At 35.3% G+C, this 25,107-nt stretch overlaps 5 protein-coding genes across 6 annotated transcripts; 4 read left to right on the forward strand and 1 right to left on the reverse strand.

Moving 5' to 3' along the window:
• The first annotated feature begins 1,198 nt into the window (after positions 1 to 1,198).
• LOC106440215 (acetylornithine deacetylase-like) lies at positions 1,199 to 3,533 on the forward strand. The gene is made up of 9 exons (XM_013881830.3): positions 1,199 to 1,668; positions 1,849 to 2,093; positions 2,167 to 2,275; positions 2,348 to 2,486; positions 2,569 to 2,644; positions 2,730 to 2,852; positions 2,925 to 3,078; positions 3,173 to 3,206; positions 3,285 to 3,533. Exons 1-9 carry the CDS (start codon positions 1,342 to 1,344, stop codon positions 3,389 to 3,391), a joined length of 1,314 nt encoding a protein of 437 aa, XP_013737284.1. The 5' UTR covers positions 1,199 to 1,341; the 3' UTR covers positions 3,392 to 3,533.
• LOC106440212 lies at positions 3,392 to 5,482 on the reverse strand. The gene is made up of 8 exons (XM_013881826.3): positions 4,896 to 5,482; positions 4,652 to 4,803; positions 4,485 to 4,580; positions 4,272 to 4,403; positions 4,101 to 4,203; positions 3,952 to 4,023; positions 3,782 to 3,870; positions 3,392 to 3,706 (listed from the first exon to the last, which is right to left on the reverse strand). The coding sequence occupies exons 1-8, from the start codon at positions 5,290 to 5,292 to the stop codon at positions 3,557 to 3,559; spliced, it is 1,191 nt and encodes a 396-aa protein (XP_013737280.2). The 5' UTR covers positions 5,293 to 5,482; the 3' UTR covers positions 3,392 to 3,556.
• Positions 5,483 to 5,500: 18 nt separating this feature from the next.
• On the forward strand, positions 5,501 to 6,471 carry LOC125607110 (abscisic acid receptor PYR1-like). The gene has a single exon (XM_048776835.1). The coding sequence runs from the start codon at positions 5,756 to 5,758 to the stop codon at positions 6,329 to 6,331; it is 576 nt and encodes a 191-aa protein (XP_048632792.1). The 5' UTR covers positions 5,501 to 5,755; the 3' UTR covers positions 6,332 to 6,471.
• Positions 6,472 to 13,438: 6,967 nt separating this feature from the next.
• Positions 13,439 to 15,968, forward strand: LOC106440211 (probable ADP-ribosylation factor GTPase-activating protein AGD8). Its single transcript, XM_048776836.1, has 7 exons — positions 13,439 to 13,668; positions 13,749 to 13,867; positions 14,381 to 14,807; positions 14,892 to 15,170; positions 15,245 to 15,370; positions 15,446 to 15,547; positions 15,621 to 15,968. Exons 1-7 carry the CDS (start codon positions 13,597 to 13,599, stop codon positions 15,726 to 15,728), a joined length of 1,233 nt encoding a protein of 410 aa, XP_048632793.1. The 5' UTR covers positions 13,439 to 13,596; the 3' UTR covers positions 15,729 to 15,968.
• Positions 15,969 to 20,804: 4,836 nt separating this feature from the next.
• LOC106440210 (ubiquitin carboxyl-terminal hydrolase 20) lies at positions 20,805 to 24,476 on the forward strand. 2 transcript variants are annotated; one of them, XM_022716776.2, is made up of 9 exons: positions 20,805 to 21,290; positions 21,373 to 21,493; positions 21,571 to 21,681; positions 21,759 to 21,928; positions 22,016 to 22,345; positions 22,443 to 22,562; positions 22,667 to 23,138; positions 23,245 to 23,499; positions 24,082 to 24,476. In XM_022716776.2, exons 1-8 carry the CDS (start codon positions 20,952 to 20,954, stop codon positions 23,469 to 23,471), a joined length of 1,890 nt encoding a protein of 629 aa, XP_022572497.2. In that variant the 5' UTR covers positions 20,805 to 20,951; the 3' UTR covers positions 23,472 to 23,499; positions 24,082 to 24,476. The 2 variants fall into 2 exon arrangements, with proteins under 2 accessions (XP_022572497.2, XP_013737277.3); XM_013881823.3 differs by lacking the exon at positions 24,082 to 24,476 and having other exon boundaries at positions 23,245 to 23,651.
• The last annotated feature ends 631 nt before the right edge of the window (positions 24,477 to 25,107 follow it).

Consider the following 25,107-nt stretch of genomic DNA (forward strand, 5'->3'; position numbering starts at 1 on the left):
TTGCATGTTTCTTCTTATTCAGATCAATTTCTGTCTCCACATACATCATTATTTATTTATTCTTCTTTTTTTCTATAAACATTTTTTTTCTATTTCAAATACACTGTACTCTCTTCAAATTAGAATTATGTATTCAATAAATTGTGTATATATAAATAAATAAATATATTTGACATTATCTTGTCTTGACAACTCCCACATGTGAAATTCAAAAACATTTCAAACTAGGCCATCAGAGTTATGTTGTTTCTAGTTTTGGTCCCCGCTTCCACACCATACATAATATTTATTTTATTAATATATTCTAGAACGAAAAAATATATATTAACTCAATTACAGTAGGAGATCTTTTACTGGTCTCAACAACTTGAATGAATTGAAGTTTCATGTGCTTATGTGGGCGATTGAAAGCATGGTAAGCCATAGGCTAAATAGGCTAAACATGGTGATCTTTGCGATTGATGATGACGTGATTGTTGATGCGGTTTCAAGACCAAAAGCATGGCCATCTTTCAAAGGGTTGAGTGCTGTTATCTTGTTTGAGCTAAGAAAGATTGAAAGGTGGAGTTTTTTTAAAGAAGTGAAATTCAGGAATAGAGGTGCATTTCTCATTGCTCAAAGTGTTACTAGGGACCTTAGGCTCCAGTCCTATGTTGTAGCAGGTTATCCTTTTTGGTTGCAGGACGTCTTTGAAAATGAGAAACGTTTGGCCTCTCTTTGACTTGAAGTTGTCTCCTTAGAAAATTTTTTGGTACACTAAGGACTTTGGAGTGTTAGTTTGTCTTTGGTTTAGATTTGGCTTTTGTGTTGGATATGTGTAAAGGAGGTGTTTGTAATGTTAACCTTTGTGATATATGAAACTTCAGATGACAAAAAAAAGAGGCATGCTATCAGAGCAAAAAGTTATTATAATAGAGTTATTCTATTAAAAAAAAAGGTTCAGTTGGAGATGCACTTACAACAAACAACCATTGTTTATGTTGTAACTGTCGTTGTTTAGCAAGTCACCACTGACGAGCTAACGTGAAGGCGTTAACACGCAACACAAATGCTCATTGAACGACAACATTTTAGTGTGAATCGACGGTAGAGCATCTTTCTATGCTTTTCTATACGATGAATCGAATTAACTTTCACGCCTTCGCTGTACATACGCTAATTAATTTATTCACCGTATCAATTATTAGTTAACTACTTACGCACACATCATTACAAGACATGTAACACTCCACCCAAAACCTTAAAAAAAAACCTTCGACAACACACGACTTCGCCACATTCTCAAAACCAAAGCTTTCATCTCTTTCCGCAAACAAAAAAAAACATCTCCGGTGTGCAACAATGGCGTCGTCGATGATCGAATCACTAGGCTCTCTCAACAAAGACTCCTTCGTCTCGCTCCTATCCAAACTAATCGGCGAGTCAAAGTTCGTCCAGAACAACCCACCGGAGCTCATCCCGCAGGAGGATCGGATCGTGAACCACGTCCTCGACTCTCTCCGTCCTTACAGCACCGAATCCGGCGGTGGTCCTCTCGTGATCAACCACGTGGCGTATCACTCGGGAAGAGGTAACCTCATCGTGGAGTACCCAGGATCCGTCCCCGGAAAAATCGTCTCTTTCGTTGGGATGCATATGGACGTCGTCACCGCCAATCCCGATGAATGGGTAATTTCAATCAATTCCGTTTTTTGATCGGTACCCATTTGAATTAGGGTAGAGCTCGATGATGGGTTGTGGTTAATTTCCGATGAACTGATAAGGATCGTGCGAAAATTCGAAACTTTGTGTACTTTAGGGTTTGATTGATTAGAAAGTTTGATTCTTTTGTGTGTTTGTGTTTCATAGGAGTTTGATCCTTTCTCGTTAAGCATAGATGGGGATAAGCTTCGTGGTCGTGGGACTACGGATTGTCTTGGCCACGTTGCTCTTGTGACTGAGCTCATGAAGAGGCTTGGGGAGACTAAACCGGCTTTGAGATCATCGGTGGTGGCGGTTTTCATCGCTAGTGAAGAGAACTCTTCTATTCCAGGTGTTGGTGTGGACATGTTGGTTAAAGACAAGCTTCTTGACAAGCTCAAATCCGGACCATTGTTAGTTTTCCATTCTTTTTCTTTCAGACAAAACATTGGAAGCGTTTTTTTTTATGTGTTTATTCTTTTGAAGGTTTTGGATTGATACGGCGGATAAGCAGCCGTGTATTGGAACCGGCGGTATGATTCCGTGGAAGCTTCATGTTACCGGAAAGCTTTTCCACAGCGGTTTAGCTCACAAGGTATTGTATTGTATACAGGTTGTTGAAGATGCATTTAATCAGCATTAATCTATTTCTTCTGACTATGCTTAGGCTATTAACGCGATGGAGTTAGGAATGGAAGGGCTTAAGGAGATCCAATCCCGGTTCTACAGAGACTTTCCTCCTCATGAACAAGAGAAAGTTTATGGTTTTGCGACGCCTTCCACCATGAAGCCAACTCAATGGAGTTGTAAGCATTGTGTTTGTCTGAGTAATGACTGCAAAATGTTGTCTACTTCACTATGAAAATGATTTTGTCTGTTGTTTTGCAGATCCGGGAGGTGGAATCAACCAAATCCCTGGAGACTGTACCGTCTCCGGTGATGTCAGGTTGACTCCTTTCTATGAGTAAGTCTCTTCGCACTTTGTCTATACTCGTTTCTTCTATGCATTTAGGTACACTTCTAAGAATGAATATCCTTGTTTTTGGCAGCGTGAAGGAAGTGATGAAGAAGTTGCAAGAGTATGTTGACGACATAAACGCTAACATAGAGAAACTCGCTACTCGTGGTCCTGTTTCGAAATACGTCTTGCCTGAAGAGAATTTACGTGGAAGGTTTGGTCTTTCCTCCTCATTCTCATTTAAAAATCTTTTTTTAAAAAAGTCTCAAATTGTTGTCTCCTGCAGGCTCACGTTAAGCTTTGATGAAGCATCAGCTGGAGTTGCGTGTAATCTTGATTCCCGCGGCTTTCACGTTCTATGCAAAGCAACTGAAGAAGTTGTCGGGCACGTGAAGCCTTACTCCATCACCGGTACTCTGCCTCTAATCCGAGACCTCAAGGTAAGCCATTACTACTATTCTCAGTAGATTCAAGATTTGCTCTTCTCACTCTTCTCTGTAACTTAACTCTTTCTAAATGGTTTTGGGTTTACAGGATGAAGGTTTCGATGTGCAAACTTCAGGATACGGTATGTATATAACAGTACCCCTCCTCTGATTCTCTCCTTTTCCGGATTACATGATTAAATCTCTTATTCACTCTGCAGGTCTGATGGCTACATATCATGCAAAGAACGAGTACTGCCTTCTTTCAGACATGTGCCAAGGCTTTGATGTCTTCGTTAAGATCATTTCTCAGCTTGAACAAGACTAATGCAATAAAAAAAGCTTCACATAGCTTCTCTCTTATTATTAGCTAATGGTTCTATACACTTTGCTTTCCATATCTATTTTGTACAACAATGTCAATGGCTGCTCAATACATTAAAGACAATTCACAAAATTTAAAAACAAAAGGGTATTTATTTTAGCTATTTATCTATCTTGAGTTGTTATCACCTTCAGTCTCAAGCTTCTGTACCCTTAGGCGCAGTCGTTGCTGGTGATGGTGAAGCTTCCATAGACCATTTCCTAGTACAACAGCTGAGTATATCCCATGTGTGATGATTGGTGCAAGAAGATTGTTTGTCTGCAATATTGTTTTCAATGATTATTACTTCAACAAGTCGAAGAATAGGGTTTAACAAAAGTAGTACAATACTACCTGAATCCACTCAAAGCCGAGGTATAGACCCAAAAGACCTTCGAGAAGAGGAGAGTAGATCTTCTTCATCTGTCTTCGCTCGTACCACGCTGCAGGAAGTAACACAGAGGAATCCTTTTAAGTATTTGATCATAGAACATATCTAAAGTATTATGCTTAGTTTTAGGAACCTGCAAACAGCTTCTTCAGCTCCTCACGTGCAGAGCGAGTTTTCAAGACAGGTGCCATTATATAAGTCGGATCTAAGAAAAATAACAGAACACAATTGGTTAAGAGGTTATGAAACATAGAAAAGGGCTTTAAGAGTAGTGAGAGAGACCTTTAGGGGAAGCAGCCATGTAATAGAGAGAACCGGTGAGAGCAGCAGTGATGGCAGCTGCAAATGCTTGAGCAAAGGGTACAAACGGAGGCAAGATTCCTGTCTGAAAAGTTTCAATAGTATGAAGTCATAAAGGAAAATGAAGAAGATGAGACAGAAGAGAGAGTATACCAAAGCGACCATTCCCCGAGAATCTGAGATGAGATCTGTGCCTCTTAAGAATATATCAGCTAGCGCACCCTGAAACGCAGCTCGATAGAAGAGCTCCTCTCCAATTGAACTTGCAGTAACTACTAAGATAAACTAAAGAAAAAAAAGACAAAAGGGCTCAATGGTACCAATTCTTTTAAAGTTTCAAATGATCCTGTTAAAGAGTTATTTCACCTGCCAAGCTGACATGCCATGGAAGAAGCCTCGAAGCTCCTCATCTTCAACATCTCTAATGGCACGAGCGTGCGGCGACACCTTCACAACTTCATCCTACAAAAGAAACAATCTCTCATTAAACACAAAACCATTAAAAGAGAGAGAGATGCCTGCTCTTAACTTACATCAAGAATGAAGAGAAGAGCCATAATAGGTGGAGAAGCATAACCAAGACCAGCAGTAATAGCATCTAAAGAAGCATTAAAACCTCCTGTGTAATCAATCCCTGCCACTTCACATATAAACCTTCCCGCTACAGCCATCCCACAGTATATCCCTACTCATATCCCACAAACCTTAATCAAAATCCACAAAAGTTTCAAACTTTTTTTTTTTTTAAAGTTAGCTTTGATCACCGAGTTGACTCACCCATTCCGTAACTCAGCCTCACAACAGCACCGACCTTATCCCAACCACTGAAGTCTCCGCCGCCGCTTCCACCCACAAACTCGCCCACCGATGTAACCTCTCCCGAAGGTCCAGCTAACTCGCCGCCGCTGAAACTTCCCACCGACGGCACAGCTAACTCGTCGTCGATCACCTCGCCGCTGCTCTGCGATGACGACGACGACGCTTTGACAGACCTCGGTTTCTCTAAAGAAAGACCATTTAACCGCGAGCTTCTCTTCCGCTGCAACTCTGATCTCGAACTCGCCGGAGAATCGAAAAGCTTTCTAAATCCACCGCTTCCACTGCACCAAGACGAAGACGAAGAAGAAGAGAAAGCGACTCTCGTTGTACTGCATGTCAACAGAGGAAGACCCATTTAACTACACGCGATATCTCTCAGGCGAATTTATCATAATACGCCGGTGATCTCGCCGGAGAGACTCTGTTCTTAGTGAGAGAAAGAGACGGTGACCGCGCGTTTTTATTTTGTAATAAATAGAAAGCAAAACTCTCAACCGTCGGATGATAGACACAGAGGTTAATCCAACGGTTAATAGAAAGTGTTTAATAGAGACCACTTAAATTTTCAAAGTTCCACTTGGACTTGACCAGCTTTGACATGTCTACACGTAAGCTTTGTGTGCATTAACTAACATGGGCTTTGTTTTAAGTTAATGGGCCTTCGGGCCGATGCATTCGAAACTTAATGGGCCTCATGTTTAGAATCTATCGTCTTCCTCCAACAATAAATATATATATAGAGAGAGAGAGCTTGAGATCGTCGTCGTCAATGGTGAATCCAGACCCTATTGGATAAAGAAAGTCTCTCCATCACCATCATGCCTTCCCAGTTGACTCCAGAAGAACGATCGGAGCTCGCGCAATCCATCGCCGAGTTCCACACCTACCACCTCGGCCCGGGGAGCTGCTCCTCCCTCCACGCGCAGCGAATCCACGCGCCTCCGGAGATCGTCTGGTCCGTCGTCCGCCGGTTCGACAAGCCGCAGACCTACAAGCACTTCATCAAGTCCTGCTCCGTCGAGGACGGGTTCGAGATGCGCGTCGGATGCACGCGCGCCGTGAACGTGATCAGCGGGCTGCCGGCGAACACGTCGACGGAGAGGCTCGACATACTGGACGACGAGAGGAGGGTGACGGGGTTCAGCATCATCGGGGGAGAGCACAGGCTGACGAACTACAAGTCGGTGACGACGGTGCACAGGTTCGAGAAGGAGAGGCGGATCTGGACGGTGGTGCTCGAGTCGTACGTCGTGGATATGCCGGAAGGGAACTCCGAGGACGATACGCGCATGTTCGCGGATACGGTGGTTAAGCTTAATCTGCAGAAGCTGGCGACTGTCACTGAGGCTATGGCTCGTAGCGCCGGCGACGGAAGCGGTGCTCAGGTGACCTGATTAGAAAAAAAAAAAACCAAAAAAGTTATAAATATATGGGAAAATGAATTTGTTTTTTCTTTTTCTTTTCTAAATTACCTTTTCGGGAAATGTTTATTTACGCTGCTTAATATAAGATTCTGCTCTTTTGTCTGTTTTAACCTTATAGTTTACCTTTTGACCTTGATATCTAAAGGTTAGTTTGGACTTTTACTATTGTGGATAAGTGGGAATCTTTCCTTTTTCGGGTAAGTATATTCTTTGCTAGGCAGTCAAAATTTTCTTCACAGCAATAAAACTGTCGTAAAACCATACTAGAAAGGTAACTTTTTTTATAACAAAAGTAGATTATCTCAAATTAGGATTCTTGTGAGTTTTTTTTTTGGTTTGTTAAAACTTTATGAAAGTATCGTAATAGGATTTATCACGTGTATTTTCTTTGTTTGGGTAAAAGATTGATATTCACGTTAATTTTGTTGTATTCTATACTTTATCCGTGTTAGATTAAATGTCATTTTGCTTTTCAGTTTCTTGTTTTGAATGTTGTGTAAATTAATACTAACAAATAGTATAAAATAGAACAAAATATCAAAATTATCTAGTATGGTCTTCCAATGTCATAAAGAGTATTTTTTGTTCACATTTGTTTTAGATATCAGTTTTGGCACGAGACAAATTAATACAGTTCAGTCATGTGAAAATTGTCAACAGATAAGATACAGCGTAGTCATGACTTAGTCGATTTGTAAAACGATTGTGTAGCCATTTAATAACCGAACCTAAAAGAAGGAGATATGAAACCACGATAAACCAATATAGGAAGTGTATTTACGATGATGGACTCTCTCTCTTTCTCATTCGAGTTTCAGTAAAGGATTAAAAGTGCGTGCCGTTTTACAGCGTTGTGATTACTCCATATTCGGCCCACCTTCACACCCATTTTATATTAGTGTCAGCCTGTGTCCCCACTTGAATATATCCCATCCTTTGTCGTTTTTCCTTTCTTTTTGTTATAAAATCTGTTGTGGCCGATCCATTATGAGACGGCGATTACAACTTTTATTATAGTCAAATCATCAATATCTTTATGAATCCTTTAAGCACACAATATTTATATAAATAGTACAAATTTATCCCTAAAACGAAAAGTGAATTAGTTGAACATGATACATAGTTTTAAAGTTTTTTTTTTACAAATTTGAGATTTCTCGAAAAAAAGACTTTATATCTCTTGTCTTTCTTATTGGTATCATCAATAAGAATACTCTTTTTTGGGACAACAATCAAATACTCAAATATTATTTTTACACATACATATCATCAAATTTGGCTGGATCGAGACAGAGTAAGAAACTGAGAAACCACTTTTGTTTTCTTTCTATTTGCATACTTTGAAAATCGATTTCTTCTAATTAAGGCAAAGGTGATGCTGGTGCAACTTGCCAACTTGATAAATTTTCGCAAGTAGCCAACTTGGTTACTAAACGACACGACATAAAGGAAATCGAAATTTAATGTATTTCACCCAGAAGTAAAATGGAGGCAGCAATTTATTATTTTCGCAGAAAAAAACAAAAGTATGATTTTTTTTACTCCATGTACTTGATCTCGAAGTTGATGATGATGAGCCAATTGGAAGATCGATATGTTTTAGCACGCACTCAGCTACTTTAATGATTAAGATTGTTAACGTCAAATCTGTCTGTTTCATTTTTCTTAAGTCGTGAAAGAGATCTATGTAATTAATTATTGTTTCGTCCTTTCCATAAAGTTACATATTTTTTAAAAATATTTATTTCAAAAAAGTTTAATTTTATATTTTTAATAAATATTCTATTAACTGATTACAAACTTCAAAAAAAATTAATTGTACTTATTAGATTTTATTGATTTAAAATTATGAAAAAAAATTATTAAAATTATATAAATTTAATGTGTTTTATTAAAATATATGAAAAATCTAAAATATATAACATTTTGAAACGAAAGAATATTAATAGAACTGAAATAATATTTTGGGGGAAGCGAGGAGTGATAAACCTATAGCAAAATAAGTTTAATTTAGCCTATGAATAATAGGTTTAGTTGGTGTTTCAAAATTTTCAAAAAAAATTTCAAAAATTTAGCCTATAGCAAAATTTATTTTCAAAAAAAAAAAGGGTTTAATTTAGCCTATGAATAATCGTTACTTACTCCAAATCTTAGTTCTACATTCATTGGTGTTTAGAACACATACAACCATGCCGTTCTAGTACGTTATACTGTGATTAGAAAATCTGAACCAAAGTTTGGATCATAACAAGAATTCTAAATAGAATATTTTTTTCTCTTAGTAGAATTCTTAAACCGTAATTTTCGATGTGTTTTACACCGTATGTTAAAGCGTAGATGCCTGGTATTTCTTTTTTGTCAACACCTAGATGATTGTTACTCAAGTATTAGGTGGCCTATACTAATTTTTTTTGTAACATTTGTTTCTTAAGTGTTCTAAAAGTCAAGCCAAGCTGGGATAGATGGTCCTACAATGAAACAATAATTAGACTATTAGCTGTAGTACCATTAGCTAAACAACCGGTTGAACCTTTTTTGAACAAAAAAAAAAGAATGGGAGCTAAAAACGAAAAAAATACAACCTGAAAATAAAATTAAAAAAGTATCCGAGAAAAAACAGAGAACGGGACCACGGTATGATGCAATATAAACTAGCATCTCAAACTCTGAATAAAGAGTTCTACTGAAACCATACAAGCATGGCTGAGTGATATGCCGGGTTTGAAAATGTGCTAATCATTATGGATTCGAGATTTACCATCTCAGATATACCCGCGTATGTGGTTAGATGATATAAATATTTAATTCTCATTACAAGTAATTGGATCTTTCTGATACGTATGAACATATTTCCATGCAATTAATCGATTGAATCTCGGTAAAATGGATATTTATAAGAGTTTTACCAAACTTTTTCTTTGACTCTGCAACCCCCAATTGCAAAATTCCCCCCTTGAGTTTGCACTTTTACAACCTATACGACTGACTATACTTTCTTTCTTGAAACGTTGGGTATGTTAGGCTTTTGCAACTTTTTTTTTTTTTTTTGGTCAAAAGGCTTTTGCAACTTGGGAGAACTATAAAAGCTTTAGCCGGTTGAGAATAAATCTCCTCCCATAGTTTACATCACTGAGGATGAGCTCCTATGTTTTGCAGTTCTTGAATGATGCATTGGAACAGCTTTTCAATTTGTAACTTTCTAAGTAAATCATAGAATCTATGTCAAAACATATATACTTAATTATGAACCTCTTGATTGTCTCTAGAAAAGATCACTGAAGTTGATGAACACAAGGAAAATGAAAAAAAAAAACCAGTGTTATGTGTAAGTTTAAATTCTCGGACAGAATTAAACAAAAATCATGATTAATGTTTCTTATCCACTAGATTTGATGGGTAACTGAAATTAAAAGTATCACTCCGGTTTGTGCTATTGTTTTGTCAATGGGTTAACGTCTGAATTTAACCAAACTAGTGTTTTATACTAGGTTGTATGGAAACGGAAACGGATACGTTGAAACGAAACGTTTCGAAACGTGGAAACGTGATTTTTGATTTTTTATGCTTTGGAAACGTTTTAGAAACGTCTATAAATAAATATATATAACTAATTAATATTGGCATTCATTTTTATTATGTTTACTATATCTTAGAATACAAATAAACAAATATCCATTCTATTTAATCATACGAAAAAATAAGTCATTATTAAACTTCAAAATCATATAAAAAATCAAAATAACAAAAACCCAGTACTTAAATATTAAATTGTGTAACTAAAATAAAAATCATAACAACAAATAATAACTAATTGGAAAATTTTAGCGTTTCCAGAACAGAAACACGAGTTTCCAAAATAGAAACGCAAGTTTTCACTAAGTTTCCAAACTGAGATTTTTAAGAAACGAGTTTCCAATGCGTTTCCGCGAGTTTCCGAAAGATTCCGATTCCGAAACGTTTCTGAAACGTGAAACGTACCTTCAACCGAGTTTCCATGCAACATACGTTTTATATTGTAAAAAAATTACATAGTTCTAACATTTTACTAGAATATTTTTTTTTTTTTTTGGTAAAATTACTAGAATATTTAACGCAAGACAAATGCTAAAGTTCTAGGAATTTTGGAGGAAGATATGATAAATTGTTTATTTATTCAAAACTAAACAACAATTATCATCTTTAAGAAAATGCATAACAAAGATTGATGGATGAGGCCTGAATGCAAAAAGAGCCAAATCCGCACACAGTTTCAGACTTTGGGCATCTAATTGAAAATGAAAGAAAAATATTCACACAGACAACCATGCAAATATATCAGAAAATAACTATATTTTTTCCAAATCGGTGGAAAAGTTGTATAACCAAAGCATATATATTCGATCGTCTTGGGAACTCTATAATATAATCAGACAAAAGCTATTACAATGTGTGCGTATTGATGGATTATAATAGCTTTTGTCTGATTGATGAAGTATTTATAGTAACTGCCATAAAAGGTGTATTAATTTAGTCCGAATCAAGAAAGCCCAAGAACAAGCAATTTTGTTTCACACAACCTCATAAATCATCTACAAAAGCTCTCTAAACCTTCAAAACATGTTGTAGATTTCACATGGGTGTCATGTAGATTCGTAGATGTTTTACACAAACTAATGTATCATATATAACTATAAACTCATACATTTTTAAACACGGAGATTTATATATTTGGAGTGACTATCGTATATACGTAATATGTCCAAAAAGACCAGATGCTTTTTGTTACGTCTGCTTTCATCTCTGTTGCACGTTCTTTCTATCTTCTTCACTCACTCCCACACACTTTGTCGAGGATTATTGTTTGATAGAAAGCAACAACAATATATAAATACATAAAAAAAAAATTAAGAAAAATTACTATTTTGTTCATTCTTTTGCTTACTAGTTAACTAGAAGAACCTATGTGAGTTGTTAAATTAGTTGGTTCTTGGAAACAATATAATAAAAGAGAATGTTGATCCTCTAGAACTCACAATATGATATTAGGGCAACTTCACAGAGGGTTTAGCCGTTTAGGACAGGTTCTATTAATTTAAAAAATCAGAAGTATTAGAAAAAAGAGAGTCAGAGAACCGATTATTTCTCTGCTACCAATCCCAACAAAATTTTTTACATACCTCTTTTACAAATGTTTTTTTATTGGTTTACATTAACTTTTGTGATTTAAATTTATCTTCTAATTAAATTAAATAAAATTTATTAATACTAAGTTGGTTAGAAACCATTGAGAAGATATTTTCCGTTAATGCTGCTCTTAGACCATCTCCAATGGCTCACTCTATTTTTTACTCTAAAATAGAGTAACTCTATAATAGAGTTTGAGTTTACTCCAATGGTACTTTAATTTATTTTAAAGTTAAATAGAGTGATGAACAACAAAAAAAAACAAATTACTCTATATTTGGAGTAAACCTATTTTTTACTCTATTATAGAGTGAGAAATATAGTATCATTGGAGCATTTTTTACTCTAAACTCTATTTTAGAGTGAAAAATAAAGTGAAGTTGGAGATGCTCTTAGGCTGTGACGGTAAAGCACCACCCAATAGTAATATAATTTAGGTGGAAAAAGTATTGATTTTTCTTTCGGCTATTTATATACCAATTAGGTGGAACATTTTTTAGTTTTTTAAAATCTTTTGCTCTGGTTACTATTGAAGAAAGAGTAAAATAAATGTATGCTCTCTCTTGGTTTGTAAGGAGAAAAACTTGTTTTTCTTTTCTTTTACGCTTTTTTATCTTACATTTTTTCTCTCATTTTCTGTATTCTATTATACTTTCGTTTACTCTATATTTACTGATCACACTTTACATTTGGATACAACTTTTTGAAACGTTCTGATATTATCAACCTATATTTTTGAACATATATTTATATACACAAAATCCATAAAAGCAATCAATGCAGTTTAAATATAATAATGTGGACACATATTTTTGACGTCTTTATCGGACATGCCTTTTTTCATGATAAAAAAAATACAAAAGACATGGAAAATTTCTATATCAAAAATGTGAAAGAGACTTGGTGCAAAATGGCAAATAAAAGGTCTTAATTATTGGTTGGTGGATAAATTAGATTTTTTCAATTAATTGTTATATATATATGACCTTATAAAATTATTACATCGTGTTTTTAATTATATTGTATGTTGGGTCTCTTGTTTTTCTAGGGCAGATTAAATTATGGTTTTTTTTTTTTTTTGTGTTAGGCTGTCAGCAGATGCCTAAAATGTTGGTCTATCTGTGTATATAATCCCCGACGAATGCGACTGCTAGAGACATTTTGAAATCGCATGCAAGCAGACAAAACAAACTAAGATGGGCTTAATTAGATTGGGCGGCTTATACATTTTTGTTCATTTTTAAATTTGGGCCGCAAATATATTTTTGTTTGTGTATGTTTATGTCTCGACTATCAACAGTAGTTTACTTCGATTTTGGCATCTTCAAGTGCCATTTTGGATGTAGCTTGTGTATTGGCGTTACTTGAGATATGTCATCGATAGTGTATTAAATGCAACCACGAGAAGTGTTAAAGAATGCTTATGATTCGAATATGTGAATATGAAGATGAGATGGAACATGTAAATTATATTGCATCGGGTTAAAGCGAGAGTGATGAAGATATACGTACACTCTTGAAAGTGAAAACGAAAGTGGTCTTGATAAGATCAATAAGTTCAAGATCACTAGCTTTCATTTCTACTTTCAATAGTATCTTCACTCTCCATCTCACCCTCATCAAGATATAGATCTTGATAATCTTTATTTGAGATGAATATAGAAAAAGTGTAATTTTGTTTTAGGAGGAAGTAATCTTTTGTATTGGTGTTGAAGAAAATGGAAAAAAATAATGATTTAACGGCGTTTGTTCGTTCGTTCGTTCGTTCGTCAGTTACCATCCAGGTTGCTTCGGAAACGGAACAACGCACTGCTTGTCGTTTCTACACTCTAACAACACAAACTACCTTTACGTAATTTCGAGGCTTTAGTGAGGGTATTATCGTCAATATAGTCAGATTAAATGTTTCGATCATCAATGCTTCCCATTTTACATTTATCAGAAGACGAAAGAGGAATAAAATCTCCACAAGAAGCTGTCCCCTGATTTCGAAAAAACTCTCTTTTAAGGTTTTCAATCGAGAGGAGGTGATCCAATCGTCACCTCTTCAGATTTCGAATCATCATCAAACAATGTCTTCTTCCGACAATCTCACCGACAAAACAGCTGTCTTCAGAAAACTCAAATCAAAATCTGACAACAAGGTTTCGGTTTTGTTTATTTGTTATTGTAATGTGTAGATCTGGGACTTGTTTGAGTAGATCTTTGTTTATTGTGTGTGTAGGTATGCTTCGACTGCAGTGCGAAGAATCCGACATGGGCATCGGTTACGTACGGGATCTTCCTCTGCATTGATTGTTCAGCTACTCATCGTAGTCTCGGTGTTCACATCAGCTTCGTCAGGTCAGATTTGTTGACCTTTTCGTTGCATCTGAATAGTGTTTAGTTGTTAAAACAGTTACAAGATCAGCATTGTTTGTTGTAATGAGAATGATCCAAAATGATCGATCCATTGATTATTTATAAATTCTTTTGTAATATTGGATTGGATGACGTCACATTTGTAGCTTTTGATGGTTTAGTTATAGGATTAGGTTGAACATTTACAAGATCAGCATTGTTAATTGTAATGAGAATGATATTGATCTATTGATCTATTGACTATTATACAAGTTCTTTGTCTTATTGGATTGAATAACGTTACAGTACATCTCAAGATGATACATTTTTGTTTTTTTTTTTGTATGTCTTATTGGTTTAAATAACGTCACACTCATTAGATTTTACAATAACAAGATTAGCATTGTTTCACCAGTTTATTGTAATGAGAATGATCCAAATTGTCGATATATTGATTATGTTATAAGTTATTTTGTCTTATTGAATTTTATAACGTTACGTCTCAATGTGGTGTAGATCTACGAATTTGGACTCGTGGAGCCCTGAGCAGCTGAGGACAATGATGTTCGGTGGGAACAACCGTGCTCAGGTGTTCTTCAAGCAGCATGGATGGACTGATGGTGGCAAAATCGAGGCTAAGTACACTTCGAGAGCTGCTGATTTGTATCGCCAGCTTCTTGCTAAAGAAGTTGCTAAAGCCACTGCTGAAGACGCTGCTATTGCTCTGCCTTCTTCTCCCCTTGCTGCGGAAGGATCTAATGGGGTTTCTTCCTTTTCTGTCAAGGAAGAGTTGCCTCCTAAAGAGAGTTTTACCGTGAAGAATGAAGCTACTTCTTCGCCTAAAGCTTCTAACACAGTTGTCCCTAGTACGTTTAAGAAACCTATTGGTGCTAAAAGGACGGGCAAAACTGGTGGTCTTGGTGCACGGAAGCTTACTACTAAGGTAACTCCTCAGCTTGTTTCTTGGATCGTTAACGTTTAAGGTCTCTTGTTCTGATTTTTTTTGTTTGCATTGGTGAAATGCTAGTCTACGGGGAATCTATATGAGCAGAAACCAGAGGAAGTTGCACCGGTGATTCCTGCTGCAACTTCAACCAATAACGGTGGAAGCAAATCATCAGGTGGCTCATCATCATATGCCTCTCGGTTTGAGTACAATGACGACTTTCAAAGCGGTGGAAAAAGCATTGGTGGTACGCAAGTGCTTAACCATGTCGCCCCACCAAAGTCGTCGAGCTTCTTTTCGGATTTTGGAATGGACAGTTCTTTCCCCAAGAAATCTAGCTCCAACTCCTCTAAAGCTCAGGTATATTCATTTCTCAGAAAGAACAATTGTAAATCAGTTTTATAACTCTCTTTGTCTTGGTTCTTACTTACTAGGTTGAAGAATCAGATGAAGCAAGAAAGAAGTTCACAAACGCAAAGTCCATATCTTCTGCTCAGTACTTTGGTGATCAGAACAAGAATGCTGATCTTGAATCTAAAGCTACTCTTCAGAAGTTTTCAGTAAGTTAACATTACTTCAAATGGATAAACATTTTTAATACTTTGATTCTAATGTTCATTGTTGGGATGTTACAGGGCTCAGCATCTATCTCAAGCGCTGATTTTTTCGGTCACGACCAAGACGATTCCAATGATGATATAACTGCTAGTGATCTCATCAACCGACTTTCTTTCCAGGTAAAAGATTTATATATTCCAAAATTATCTCCTTTATTCAGATTTGAGCCTTACTGATGATTGTTTGAATCAGGCACAACAAGATATATCGTCGATAGTGAACATAGCAGGGGAAACGAAGAAGAAGCTGGGAACTTTGGCCTCTGGTATCTTCAGTGATCTCCAGGACAGAATGCTGTAAGAAGAAGAAGAAGAAGAGGTCTCGCTCGCATGGTTTTTTTTTTTTTCATTTTACAGAGAAGAAGAAAGAAGTGTGAGGAAACTTCAAATGAGTAAACTCGTTTCCTTTCTATGTTTGTAGAGAGGCTTTTTTGGAATTGAGACGTGGCTTTTGTTGTTATATCAAAACTATATGGATGTTATTGGATCTCTGTTTGTTTGCAGATAAAAGAAAGTGGACAAGAATCAATTTAATTGTTAAGATACAATCTGTTTTGAATGTTAAATCCTCATATAGTATTATTGTCTATTAATAGATTATATATGGTTCTGGATGATTTGTATCTAATCTATTAAAATAGGAGTACAAAATTAGATTATCCCTTAGTTTTCCACTATATTTACAATGGCATGCCACTGAAGTTATTAATTAACCTATCTTTTAGGATTTTTGTCTTTTCTCTTCAATTAATGTATTTCCAAAATCAAATTCTAACTAAAAAATCATGGCAACAATAATTAATAAACCTAACTTTTAATATTTTTTGTCTTTTCCTTTTTATTATACATATGTGTATTTGAAAATAATTAATTCCATATATACATTTCGTAATTACATACATTATACGGTAATTATTTTACTAATTCCACATATACATAATAAATAGTATACAACAATTTCATTATACATAATCATAAAATTTTGATCCATAAAAACAGTTTATACAATAATTTTATTATATATAATCATAAAATTTTGATCCATAAAAAATAAAAATACATTTGTGTGATTTTACAGGTCGTATTCTAAATAAATGGATGATATAATTAAGGGTTTACATGATAAAATAAAACTACTCAATATAAACTATAAAATTATTGTGTTTATAAATGTCATATTAAAAAAAAATTAAACGGGTAAATTTTAAAATATATATTATCACTTATACAAATAAATATTCATTTATCAAAAAACTAACACCTGCGCGGATGCGCGGGTCAAGCTCTAGTTAGTCATATAATATATGTTCATGATTTTTTGCAGACATGGTAAGTGAATGTAGTTATCCCTGGAAATGTCATAGACGTGTATCATTTTGCACTTATAGCAAGTGATTTTGCACTTATAGTAAGTGAATATACCTACAGTCTGTTTTGAATGTTGAATTCTCAGAAATAATGATTTTTACTAGTGCAAACAAACAGATTTTGAATGTCATAAACAAGAGTATGTTTTGAATGTTGAATTTCTGCGTTATATTATTCTGCAACTGACGTAGTAAAAAAACAGAATCAATCAAGAATACTTTGGATAAATCTTGCCATTTTTTTACTTCAAATCATGATATCTCACCATCTAATTATATAAAAAATTGTTTGGTTCTCTCCAGAACGCGCCACCTAGGATCCAGCGTGGAAAGTCGTGCAAGGAGAGCGCGACACGTCATCTCCCTCTCTCAAAACGCATCGTTTCATTTAACTTAGAACTCTAATTATTGCGGGCTTTGCTATGTGTTTTAGGCTTATGTTTCGATGTGGAGAACAGCCCATAAGATCGAAACTAGCTTCTTCTTCGATTTTAGGGTTCATCTTAGTCTTCGATCCGTGAGCATCTTCACCACCAACAATGGAGTTCCTGGAGGAGGCGTGAGTTGAATGGTCTTGCAAAATTTCTGTTAGAAAATTTGATTGCGTCTTTACGGCTTCATTTCTTATCCTTCTAAACGTTAGAAGTCATTAATACATCGCTTTAACAAACCTCTTAATACCGTCAACCAATCAGACATTGAATACATCTTATCTCTCTGTAAGTCGGTCTCTCTGCCTCTATAAAGTTAATCCCTCTTTCCTTGAAAACGACGAAGCAATCTTACTTCCTCTAAAATGGCTTCCTCATCAATTCTTCTTTCTGATCTGAAGTTTGGCCAATGTTGTTCTTCCGCTGTTGAGGTTAGATTGCTCAGATTCTGGGAAGACATGAATGTCAAACGCGGTGACGAGTTATGCTCTTCAAAGGTGAATATGTTCTTAAACTCATGTTCATAGTGTTCGTCTGTTCATAGTGTTCTTCATAGTCTTCTTATGTTCTTAAACTCATGTTCATAGTGTTCTTAAATTGAACAATATGAAACTTTTATATTCGGATCTCAGTTAACAATCTTCTGAAAGATTAATTTAGAAACCGTTTGTGCTTCTATTCTTTAGCCATGTTCATATCTGGAACATCCTTTCTTGATAAGTACGATGACAACTCTGGGACAAATCTGGCGTCATACTTCATAGATGCATGGTCTCTGGTTGCAACGCTTAAGAATCTGTCTGGTTAGTTCTGCGTTTAAACTCCAGGAAGATATCATATCATCATCATCTGGTTGTTGCTATTATCATCTGAGGTTTCTTTGTTTTAAACCACCAGTAAAAAAAATTATCTTGATCATATAGACTTGTGCTAATCATGTACTGATATACACCAAATGATGATGAAACTGATATCTTGATCATATAGATTTGTGCTAGACCGTGGTCGTTTGAATTTCTTGAGCTATAGGTTAAGAGAAGAGTTTGGGGATAACTGTGGAATCGTGAATGTTTCAATCATGGTTAAGAGAAGAGTCTTTGTCTACTGAGAGTAAGCAAACGGCGATGAAAGACTATGGAGCATGTTCGTCGCAAGAAGCGGAGACGGGTCTGTGGAGACTGAGGTCGGAGCCTCCGTCTATTGATGGATATGGTGGTCGTATTGTTACAGGAGTTTCTGTTTGGTGTGTGCTTCAACGGCCAACGTAAATTTGGTGGTGTTTGGCTGCAGTGCTTCACAAAGACGTATGATATTTTTTGTTACTATACAACAAGTCATATTTGTTGTTTGGAACAAAACGATTACAAGGTTCAATGTTAAAGTCAAACACGAGACTGATTCGTGAGTTATATATTTTTTTTTTTACTATTTCAAGATTCATCATCTTTGGTGTTTTTTTTTTCCAATGTTTCAATTTGTATAATCAACTCACCTTTGTTTAGATGTTGTGTTGGTCTATGTAGTTAATATTCACGGATGTTATTCTCAGTAAGTAAATATGAATACGTTGTTTGCAATTTTATAAAAAAAAAAAACAGAGTATTTTCACCACTGTTTCGGTATCTCAAAACATATTTTAAGAGTCTCTGTGATTCGATAAAACGTATATATTTCATAAAGGAGCTTATAATGCACTCATATTACTTAATTAGTATATCTGCCAAACCATGATAAAGCAATGCTTATTATACTATTCAACCAAAACTGAAATAAATAGAGAAAGAAAAATCTTATTTGAGCTAATATGCTGAAGACGGCGTGGGACGTGGGTGCGAGACCTTTCTGAACACGGGTAGTGCTCAGCCATGCCATGCTAACATTCGCGATTCGCCAATGCTTCTTCTTCTTCTATTTTCTAAATGTTATCATTCTTTTATACACGTCTTTGAAAAAAAAATTAATCTCACAAGAAATTGGCCATAACTGCAGGAAGCTTCAAGTTTAAGGTTTGTGTGAACAGCTAAGTTCTCTCTTTCTCTCTTAAGAAATTCTTATGAATCATCAGTAAGAAGAAGAAGGAGCATTTCGTGATTTTCCTAAAATTTTAGAAAATCTCTGGCTTGAAAGCCGAATGACTAAAATGTGACTCTACAGATCAATGCTTGAACTGCAGATACAAAAAAAACACAGTTTGAGGAGAAGACTCGGAATTTAGAAGATGTATCAGCAAAACATGTATTGAGATGCAGAGATGAAAAGAACAACTTGGGTTACGGAAAAAAATGGCGAAAAAAAATTATAAAAAAATTCGAATTTAAAAACATATAATCTGAAACAATAAATTTTTATTTATTATTTGTATTTATACATCTAAAATACTAGGATCTTTTTACCTATTAAATAAAATATTTTGGTCATTTTTTTCCTTATGATCTATTTTTGTGACAGAAATATGAAAATAGTCTTCATAATCCAATACAATTCTATAAACCGTATGTTTTTGTAATCATTTGTATTATGGTATAATTATTTAAACGCCAATCATAAGTTTCAATGGAAATTTACCAATTTATAACTTCTAAAATTTTAAAGTTAAAAACATAACAAATACGAAAAAGACCAAAAAACAAGTTAACAAATACTACAATTTACTCTTACATCTCAACCACAAAGTATACAATATTAATAACTTCTCACTTATATATATATAATCAATAATAATAAATATAATATGCACCACATAAGTGATAATAACTTACAGTAAACAACATGAATTTTCAGCAAGAACTGATGTAAAGCCATCCAAAGAAAAAAAAGAAAACATAACTAATTTGCAAGATAGCAGAGTTTCTTTAGATTTAAAAAAAAAGGAAAACAAATACAGAACTAGACTACTATTTTAATTTTAAGTTAATAAAAATTTATATTAAATATTTATTTTAACTGTTTTAATTATTTTCAAAATAATATATCCCGCCCGTAGGGCGGGCCGACCCTAGTTGTTTTAATAAATATTTTTGCTTCACACTGAGCTACTAGTATTAAATTGCCTTTTTGTAATTTTTTTTGATGCTCATTTCTTATGATATTGCAATTTTAAGAAAAATTACATATACGATCGATAACCGACAATACTACATGTCTTATAAGGACTTACGTCTAACTGCATCGCTTGAGCCGTCCTACGAAGATCACGCATGACCGAGTTTACTTGCACCATGTTGAAGATTCTTTGTAAGTCTTTTCTCCGTAGTCTGCATAATTATTTAATAAATCGTTTTTTCTGGAAATTAAAATATAAATCTTCTGGTGTAGAATCATTAATGAACCATTAGTCAAACCATTCGACTAATGGACCTTCTACTTCTTTTTGTAATTTACGATGTTAAAAATTTAATTAAATATATGCAAATATTTATTTTAAACATAAATAAATTATTACCTAAATTAATAAAAAAATATTAACTTTGTTTGTAAAAGAGATAGTAAAAAAAAATCCAAATGTTGTTGACTTGACCACCGACCTTGAAAGAAAGAAACAAAGAAAGAAAACGTAAATAAGAAGCATCTGTATCCTCTCTCAGAGATCAAACAATCGTTGATTCAAAAAAAACCCTAAATAACAACAACAAATGCCCTCTCGATTTTCCCTCCCAATTCAAATCCTCCCCTACCCATCTTTCTCCCAAACCCAACCCTAATTTTGCAATCAAACCCTAAACCACGATGCTGATCGCTGATTCCGACTTGCCTCCTCCGCCTTCTTCACCTCCTCCGCCGCTAACCCTAGACGAGTCGATTGGAGTTCAATCACTGGCTCTTTCTTCCCCGAATCACGTGGAGGAGGAGGTCTCTCTCGAAACCCTAACCGTGCCTTCTCTTGACGTTCCCGTCGAGTACGACGAGCCGTTCTCTGACATTGGTTGTTTGTCGGATAATTACAAACGGTGGACTCCTAATGTCTCGCCTGGGTACGATACTGACGACGAGTCTACGAGTTACCAACCTTTGCTGAGTTTCATTCAAGATCCTCCCACGATGATCGTCGACGAGCCCACTGGTGTTGTACGTTTCTTGAAATTTCCATTTCCTTTTTTGTTTTTTATTTATTTATTTAAAATGGTCTCTCTTTGTTTGATTATTATAGGGTGTTGGGCTTTGGAATCTAGGCAACAGTTGTTTCGTTAACTCCGTGTTGCAGTGTTTGACTCATACTCTCCCTCTTATCGAGAGTCTTTGCTCTTACGAACCTCTAGAGCCTTGTAACTGTAAGACTTGTAGCTTCTTTTTTCCTTTTTTTTTGTTTCGTTTTGAGGTTTGACGTGTTTTTTTGGAACTTTTGAAGGTGGCAATGAGTGGTTTTGTGTTAGAAGTGCTTTTAAAGGTCACTTAGAGGCTGCGCTGACGACTTCACGATCTTCAATTGCTCCCTACTCCTTCCTTAACAATCTCAACTGTATCCTTTCACACTCACTAAGTGTTGGTTGACTTGATGTTTTATTGGATTATTGATTTATCCTTAAGCTGCTACAGATTTTTCGGCTGACTTCAGGCGTTACCAGCAAGAAGACGCTCACGAGTTTCTACAAGCGTTTTTGGATAAGTTGGAGAGATGTTGTTTGGAGGACCCGAGTAGTGACTCTCTCTCTTCTCAAGATGTTAACTTGGTTCAGCGTATCTTTGGTGGTCGTCTCGTCAGTCAGGTAAAGTTAAACTCTTTAACCATTCATTTTGTCAAAGCAGTTTTTTTGGTATGTGTTTGAAGTTTATTTGATTGTTTCTTCTTTCAGCTTCGTTGCTGCGACTGCAACTCTGTTTCTGAGACTTTTGAAAACTCTCTTGGGTTGAGTTTGGAAATCGAAGATGTGGATAACCTTCAGAGCGCGCTGGATTCGTTCACCCGTGTGGAGAAGCTTGACGAGCCAATGACTTGTGATAACTGTAAAGAAAAAGTTTCAAAGGAGAAGCAGCTCTTGCTCTATAAGCTGCCACAGGTTGTCACATTTCATCTGAAGAGATTCAAGAATAATGGGTTTTTTATGGAGAAGATTTTCAATCATGTCAAGTTTCCATTGGAGATAGACTTGCAGCCATATATGGTCAGAAGCCAGAATAACGAAGTATGTTCAACTCCCTCTCTTTCTATCTCTCATCAGTCTTTAAGTTCTCAAAGTTTTGTATTTATCTAAGATTGCACACTTTATTTGTTTCTTTCAGGTTACTGCAAAATATCGTCTTTATGCTTTTGTGGAGCATTTTGGGTCATTAGCTTACGGTCATTACTCTTCCTATGTGAGGTCTGCCCCAAAGATATGGCATCAATTTGATGACAAGCAGGTGATGTATCTATCTAGTCACTTTGGTTGCTTCCAAAATGGTTAAATAGGTGATTTTGATAATTGAACGGTCCCCTTGTTTTTGTGTTTGACAAAACTCGGCAGGTCACTAGAATCGATGAAGATAGAGTGTTATCACAAGACGCATATATTCTCTTCTATGCAAGAGAAGGGATCCCCTTGTTTTCCACCACTTTTCAAGAGGTGCATCCATTGGTTGAGGCTAGCTTGCAAAATCCTTCGCCCAACTCTGTCCTTGATCCTACCAGCGGGGAGTGTTCATCTGAAATCAGCTATGAGAATGCATATAAATCTAACAAACTACTCTGTGAAAACTCAGCGGGAGTAATCCAACATGTCAAGCCAGAAGAAAGATATGTTTCCCTCTCCAACGAGTTTGACGAAGATGTGATGTTACAATCAACAGAGTCAAGTGGCGAAGATGGTGATAATTCTAACGATTCATGCACTGAAAAAGAAGTAGATTCTCGCTTAGACATTGAAAGAGCTACCACTGGTGATGACTCTGTTCCTTATCCCATGGTTCAAGATCAAGACTCGTCTCAGAGACAACAGGGTACCATTTCTTTAACTGAGTTTTATGTTTTTTCTTTGTATCATTGTTAAGCTTATGGTGTTTTATGAACTTACTTGGTCTGTGTGCGTGTATGATGGTTCTGCAGATGGAACTTTCCTAATTCAACTCGAGAAATTGAAAGCCACAAAGAATCAAGAAGAAGAGGAAGGACCTTGCAAGCAGCCATTACTAATAAGCCACGTTGGAGAGTCTAAGGAAAACGAAATTGTTCATAGAAGAGGCCCCGTGAAGAAACCTTCACCTCGTGAAAGAGTGTTGGACCAAGGCATATCTACAACTGGTTCTCCACCTAAAAAACTTAAAAAAGCATGAAAAAGTCCAGCATCTGGGACACAAAGAGGTATCTTGTGGACTTTCTTAATCGGTAATTAGACTAAATCAGGTTTTAATTGTTTTGGATTTTGTGCATAGTAAGCTAGTTTTGGTATAAACTGTCGGAAGAAAACAAAAACCATTGACAGAATCTAAAGCTTTTCTTTTTGGATCAACCCATTGACGGAGTCTAATGCTTTTTTTTATTTATCAATAAACCAAAGTCAAGTCAAACACCAAATGGCTGACAAAGAGATCAATAGACCAGAGCATTGGTCGAGTTTTTCCAATGTATGAAGGATAAATAAATATTTTAGTCATTAGAGAAGTGGTTAGTGAAATAAAAGCCGACCAGTTTGGTTCCGGTCACTGTGATCCGTTGCGTAACCAACAGTTCAAAATTAAAATGACTAACCAAATTAAATACAGTGTTAGTAAAAACCTGAAGCTTATTGGACAATAGAGAAATGGTTTTCTTTTACTTGGTCTCTTGTCGAATGTCCTCGGAGAGATGATCAAATTAAATAGTAATAGGCTATCTTAAATACTAGTCCTCGTCCGAGTCTACTTGGTTTATATTTGTTGTTAAAAATGAATTTTTGTTTTTTAGAAATTCAATAAAGAAAAGGGAGTGGAGGATAATCAGCAGGCCCATCAAAGTCAGATATGGCGTGCCGTGTCCAAGTGCTTCAGTTTTGACTTAACCTTTCATTTTCCCCTTTCTCATCATTTGTAGTATTTTAGTTCTAAACGTCAAGGAAAATACTTCAAATAATGAAAAATTGAAAAATTATCTCGTGTTTTAACTTTAAATGGTTTTCCTGCTGATGTTGATAAAAAAAAAGGTTTTCCTGCTGATTATCTCGTGTTTTAAGTTTTAAATTATATATTCCTTACAGATGTATTATAATTTATCCCAGAGTTCCCATTACCGTATGTTGTAGTTATGTAATAGAGAAATGTAATAAAACGAGAGAAACAGAAATAAAATGTGATCAACGAAAACAATTAGTATTTTAATTAAAAACACACAAATTATCTATGAAAAGTAAGAAAGAACATAGTGTGGATTGGGCTTTTCAAAATCGAGAAGTCAAGTGGCGTCTTTTTTCAAAGTCAATGGACATTAAAACGTAAATAAGACTTGTGCGTTCCTATTTAAATGACTGCAAACATTTTCAAAATTATTACAGATATTATCCATACTATTAAATATTTCAGTTCTGTATATATGGATTTTATCAAATATTCTCCAACTTTTCTATTGCGAAATACAATTTGGCATCTTTCTCCATCTACCATCCGGCATGACTAATGAATAAAAAGTAGTTGTTATCATATGACGTTTATACGATGCCTATAATATGTTTCCCTTAATTTATTTTCTTGTCGTCATTCTTTTAGATAACTATATTTATACATCTCTTATATATTAAAAAAAACATTATAACTTTATACCTATGACACGTGTCATCATTAAAATATTTTTTAAAAATACTAAAATTAATTTGGTCTATCTAAACATATATTATATTTTTATTAAACTAATCATAATTAGTAATGTACAAAATAATATTTTATATTTTCTTTAAATAAAAGCTATGAAATTACCTGATATGAATAAAATATATATTAC

The sequence above is a fragment of the Brassica napus genome, chromosome A3, assembly GCF_020379485.1.
Source record: "Brassica napus cultivar Da-Ae chromosome A3, Da-Ae, whole genome shotgun sequence".
NCBI lineage: Eukaryota > Viridiplantae > Streptophyta > Magnoliopsida > Brassicales > Brassicaceae > Brassica > Brassica napus.

Bases quoted from the DNA above. Each gene is read 5' to 3' on its own strand.
- LOC125607110 (XM_048776835.1), top strand. From the start codon at position 5,756: ATGCCTTCCCAGTTGACTCCAGAAGAACGATCGGAGCTCGCGCAATCC.
- LOC106440210 (XM_022716776.2), top strand. From the start codon at position 20,952: ATGCTGATCGCTGATTCCGACTTGCCTCCTCCGCCTTCTTCACCTCCT. The intron at 22,346-22,442 runs GTATGTTCAACT...TGTTTCTTTCAG, and splicing joins TCAGAAGCCAGAATAACGAA to GTTACTGCAAAATATCGTCT. The intron at 23,139-23,244 runs GTACCATTTCTT...ATGGTTCTGCAG, and splicing joins CTCGTCTCAGAGACAACAGG to ATGGAACTTTCCTAATTCAA.
- LOC106440211 (XM_048776836.1), top strand. From the start codon at position 13,597: ATGTCTTCTTCCGACAATCTCACCGACAAAACAGCTGTCTTCAGAAAA. The intron at 15,171-15,244 runs GTATATTCATTT...CTTACTTACTAG, and splicing joins CCAACTCCTCTAAAGCTCAG to GTTGAAGAATCAGATGAAGC. The intron at 15,548-15,620 runs GTAAAAGATTTA...TGTTTGAATCAG, and splicing joins TCAACCGACTTTCTTTCCAG to GCACAACAAGATATATCGTC.
- LOC106440212 (XM_013881826.3), bottom strand. From the start codon at position 5,292: ATGGGTCTTCCTCTGTTGACATGCAGTACAACGAGAGTCGCTTTCTCT. The intron at 4,804-4,895 runs GTGAGTCAACTC...GGATATGAGTAG, and splicing joins GAGGCTGAGTTACGGAATGG to GGATATACTGTGGGATGGCT. The intron at 3,871-3,951 runs GTTCCTAAAACT...TACTTCCTGCAG, and splicing joins GCTGAAGAAGCTGTTTGCAG to CGTGGTACGAGCGAAGACAG.
- LOC106440215 (XM_013881830.3), top strand. From the start codon at position 1,342: ATGGCGTCGTCGATGATCGAATCACTAGGCTCTCTCAACAAAGACTCC. The intron at 2,094-2,166 runs GTTAGTTTTCCA...ATTCTTTTGAAG, and splicing joins AAGCTCAAATCCGGACCATT to GTTTTGGATTGATACGGCGG. The intron at 3,079-3,172 runs GTAAGCCATTAC...TTGGGTTTACAG, and splicing joins CTCTAATCCGAGACCTCAAG to GATGAAGGTTTCGATGTGCA.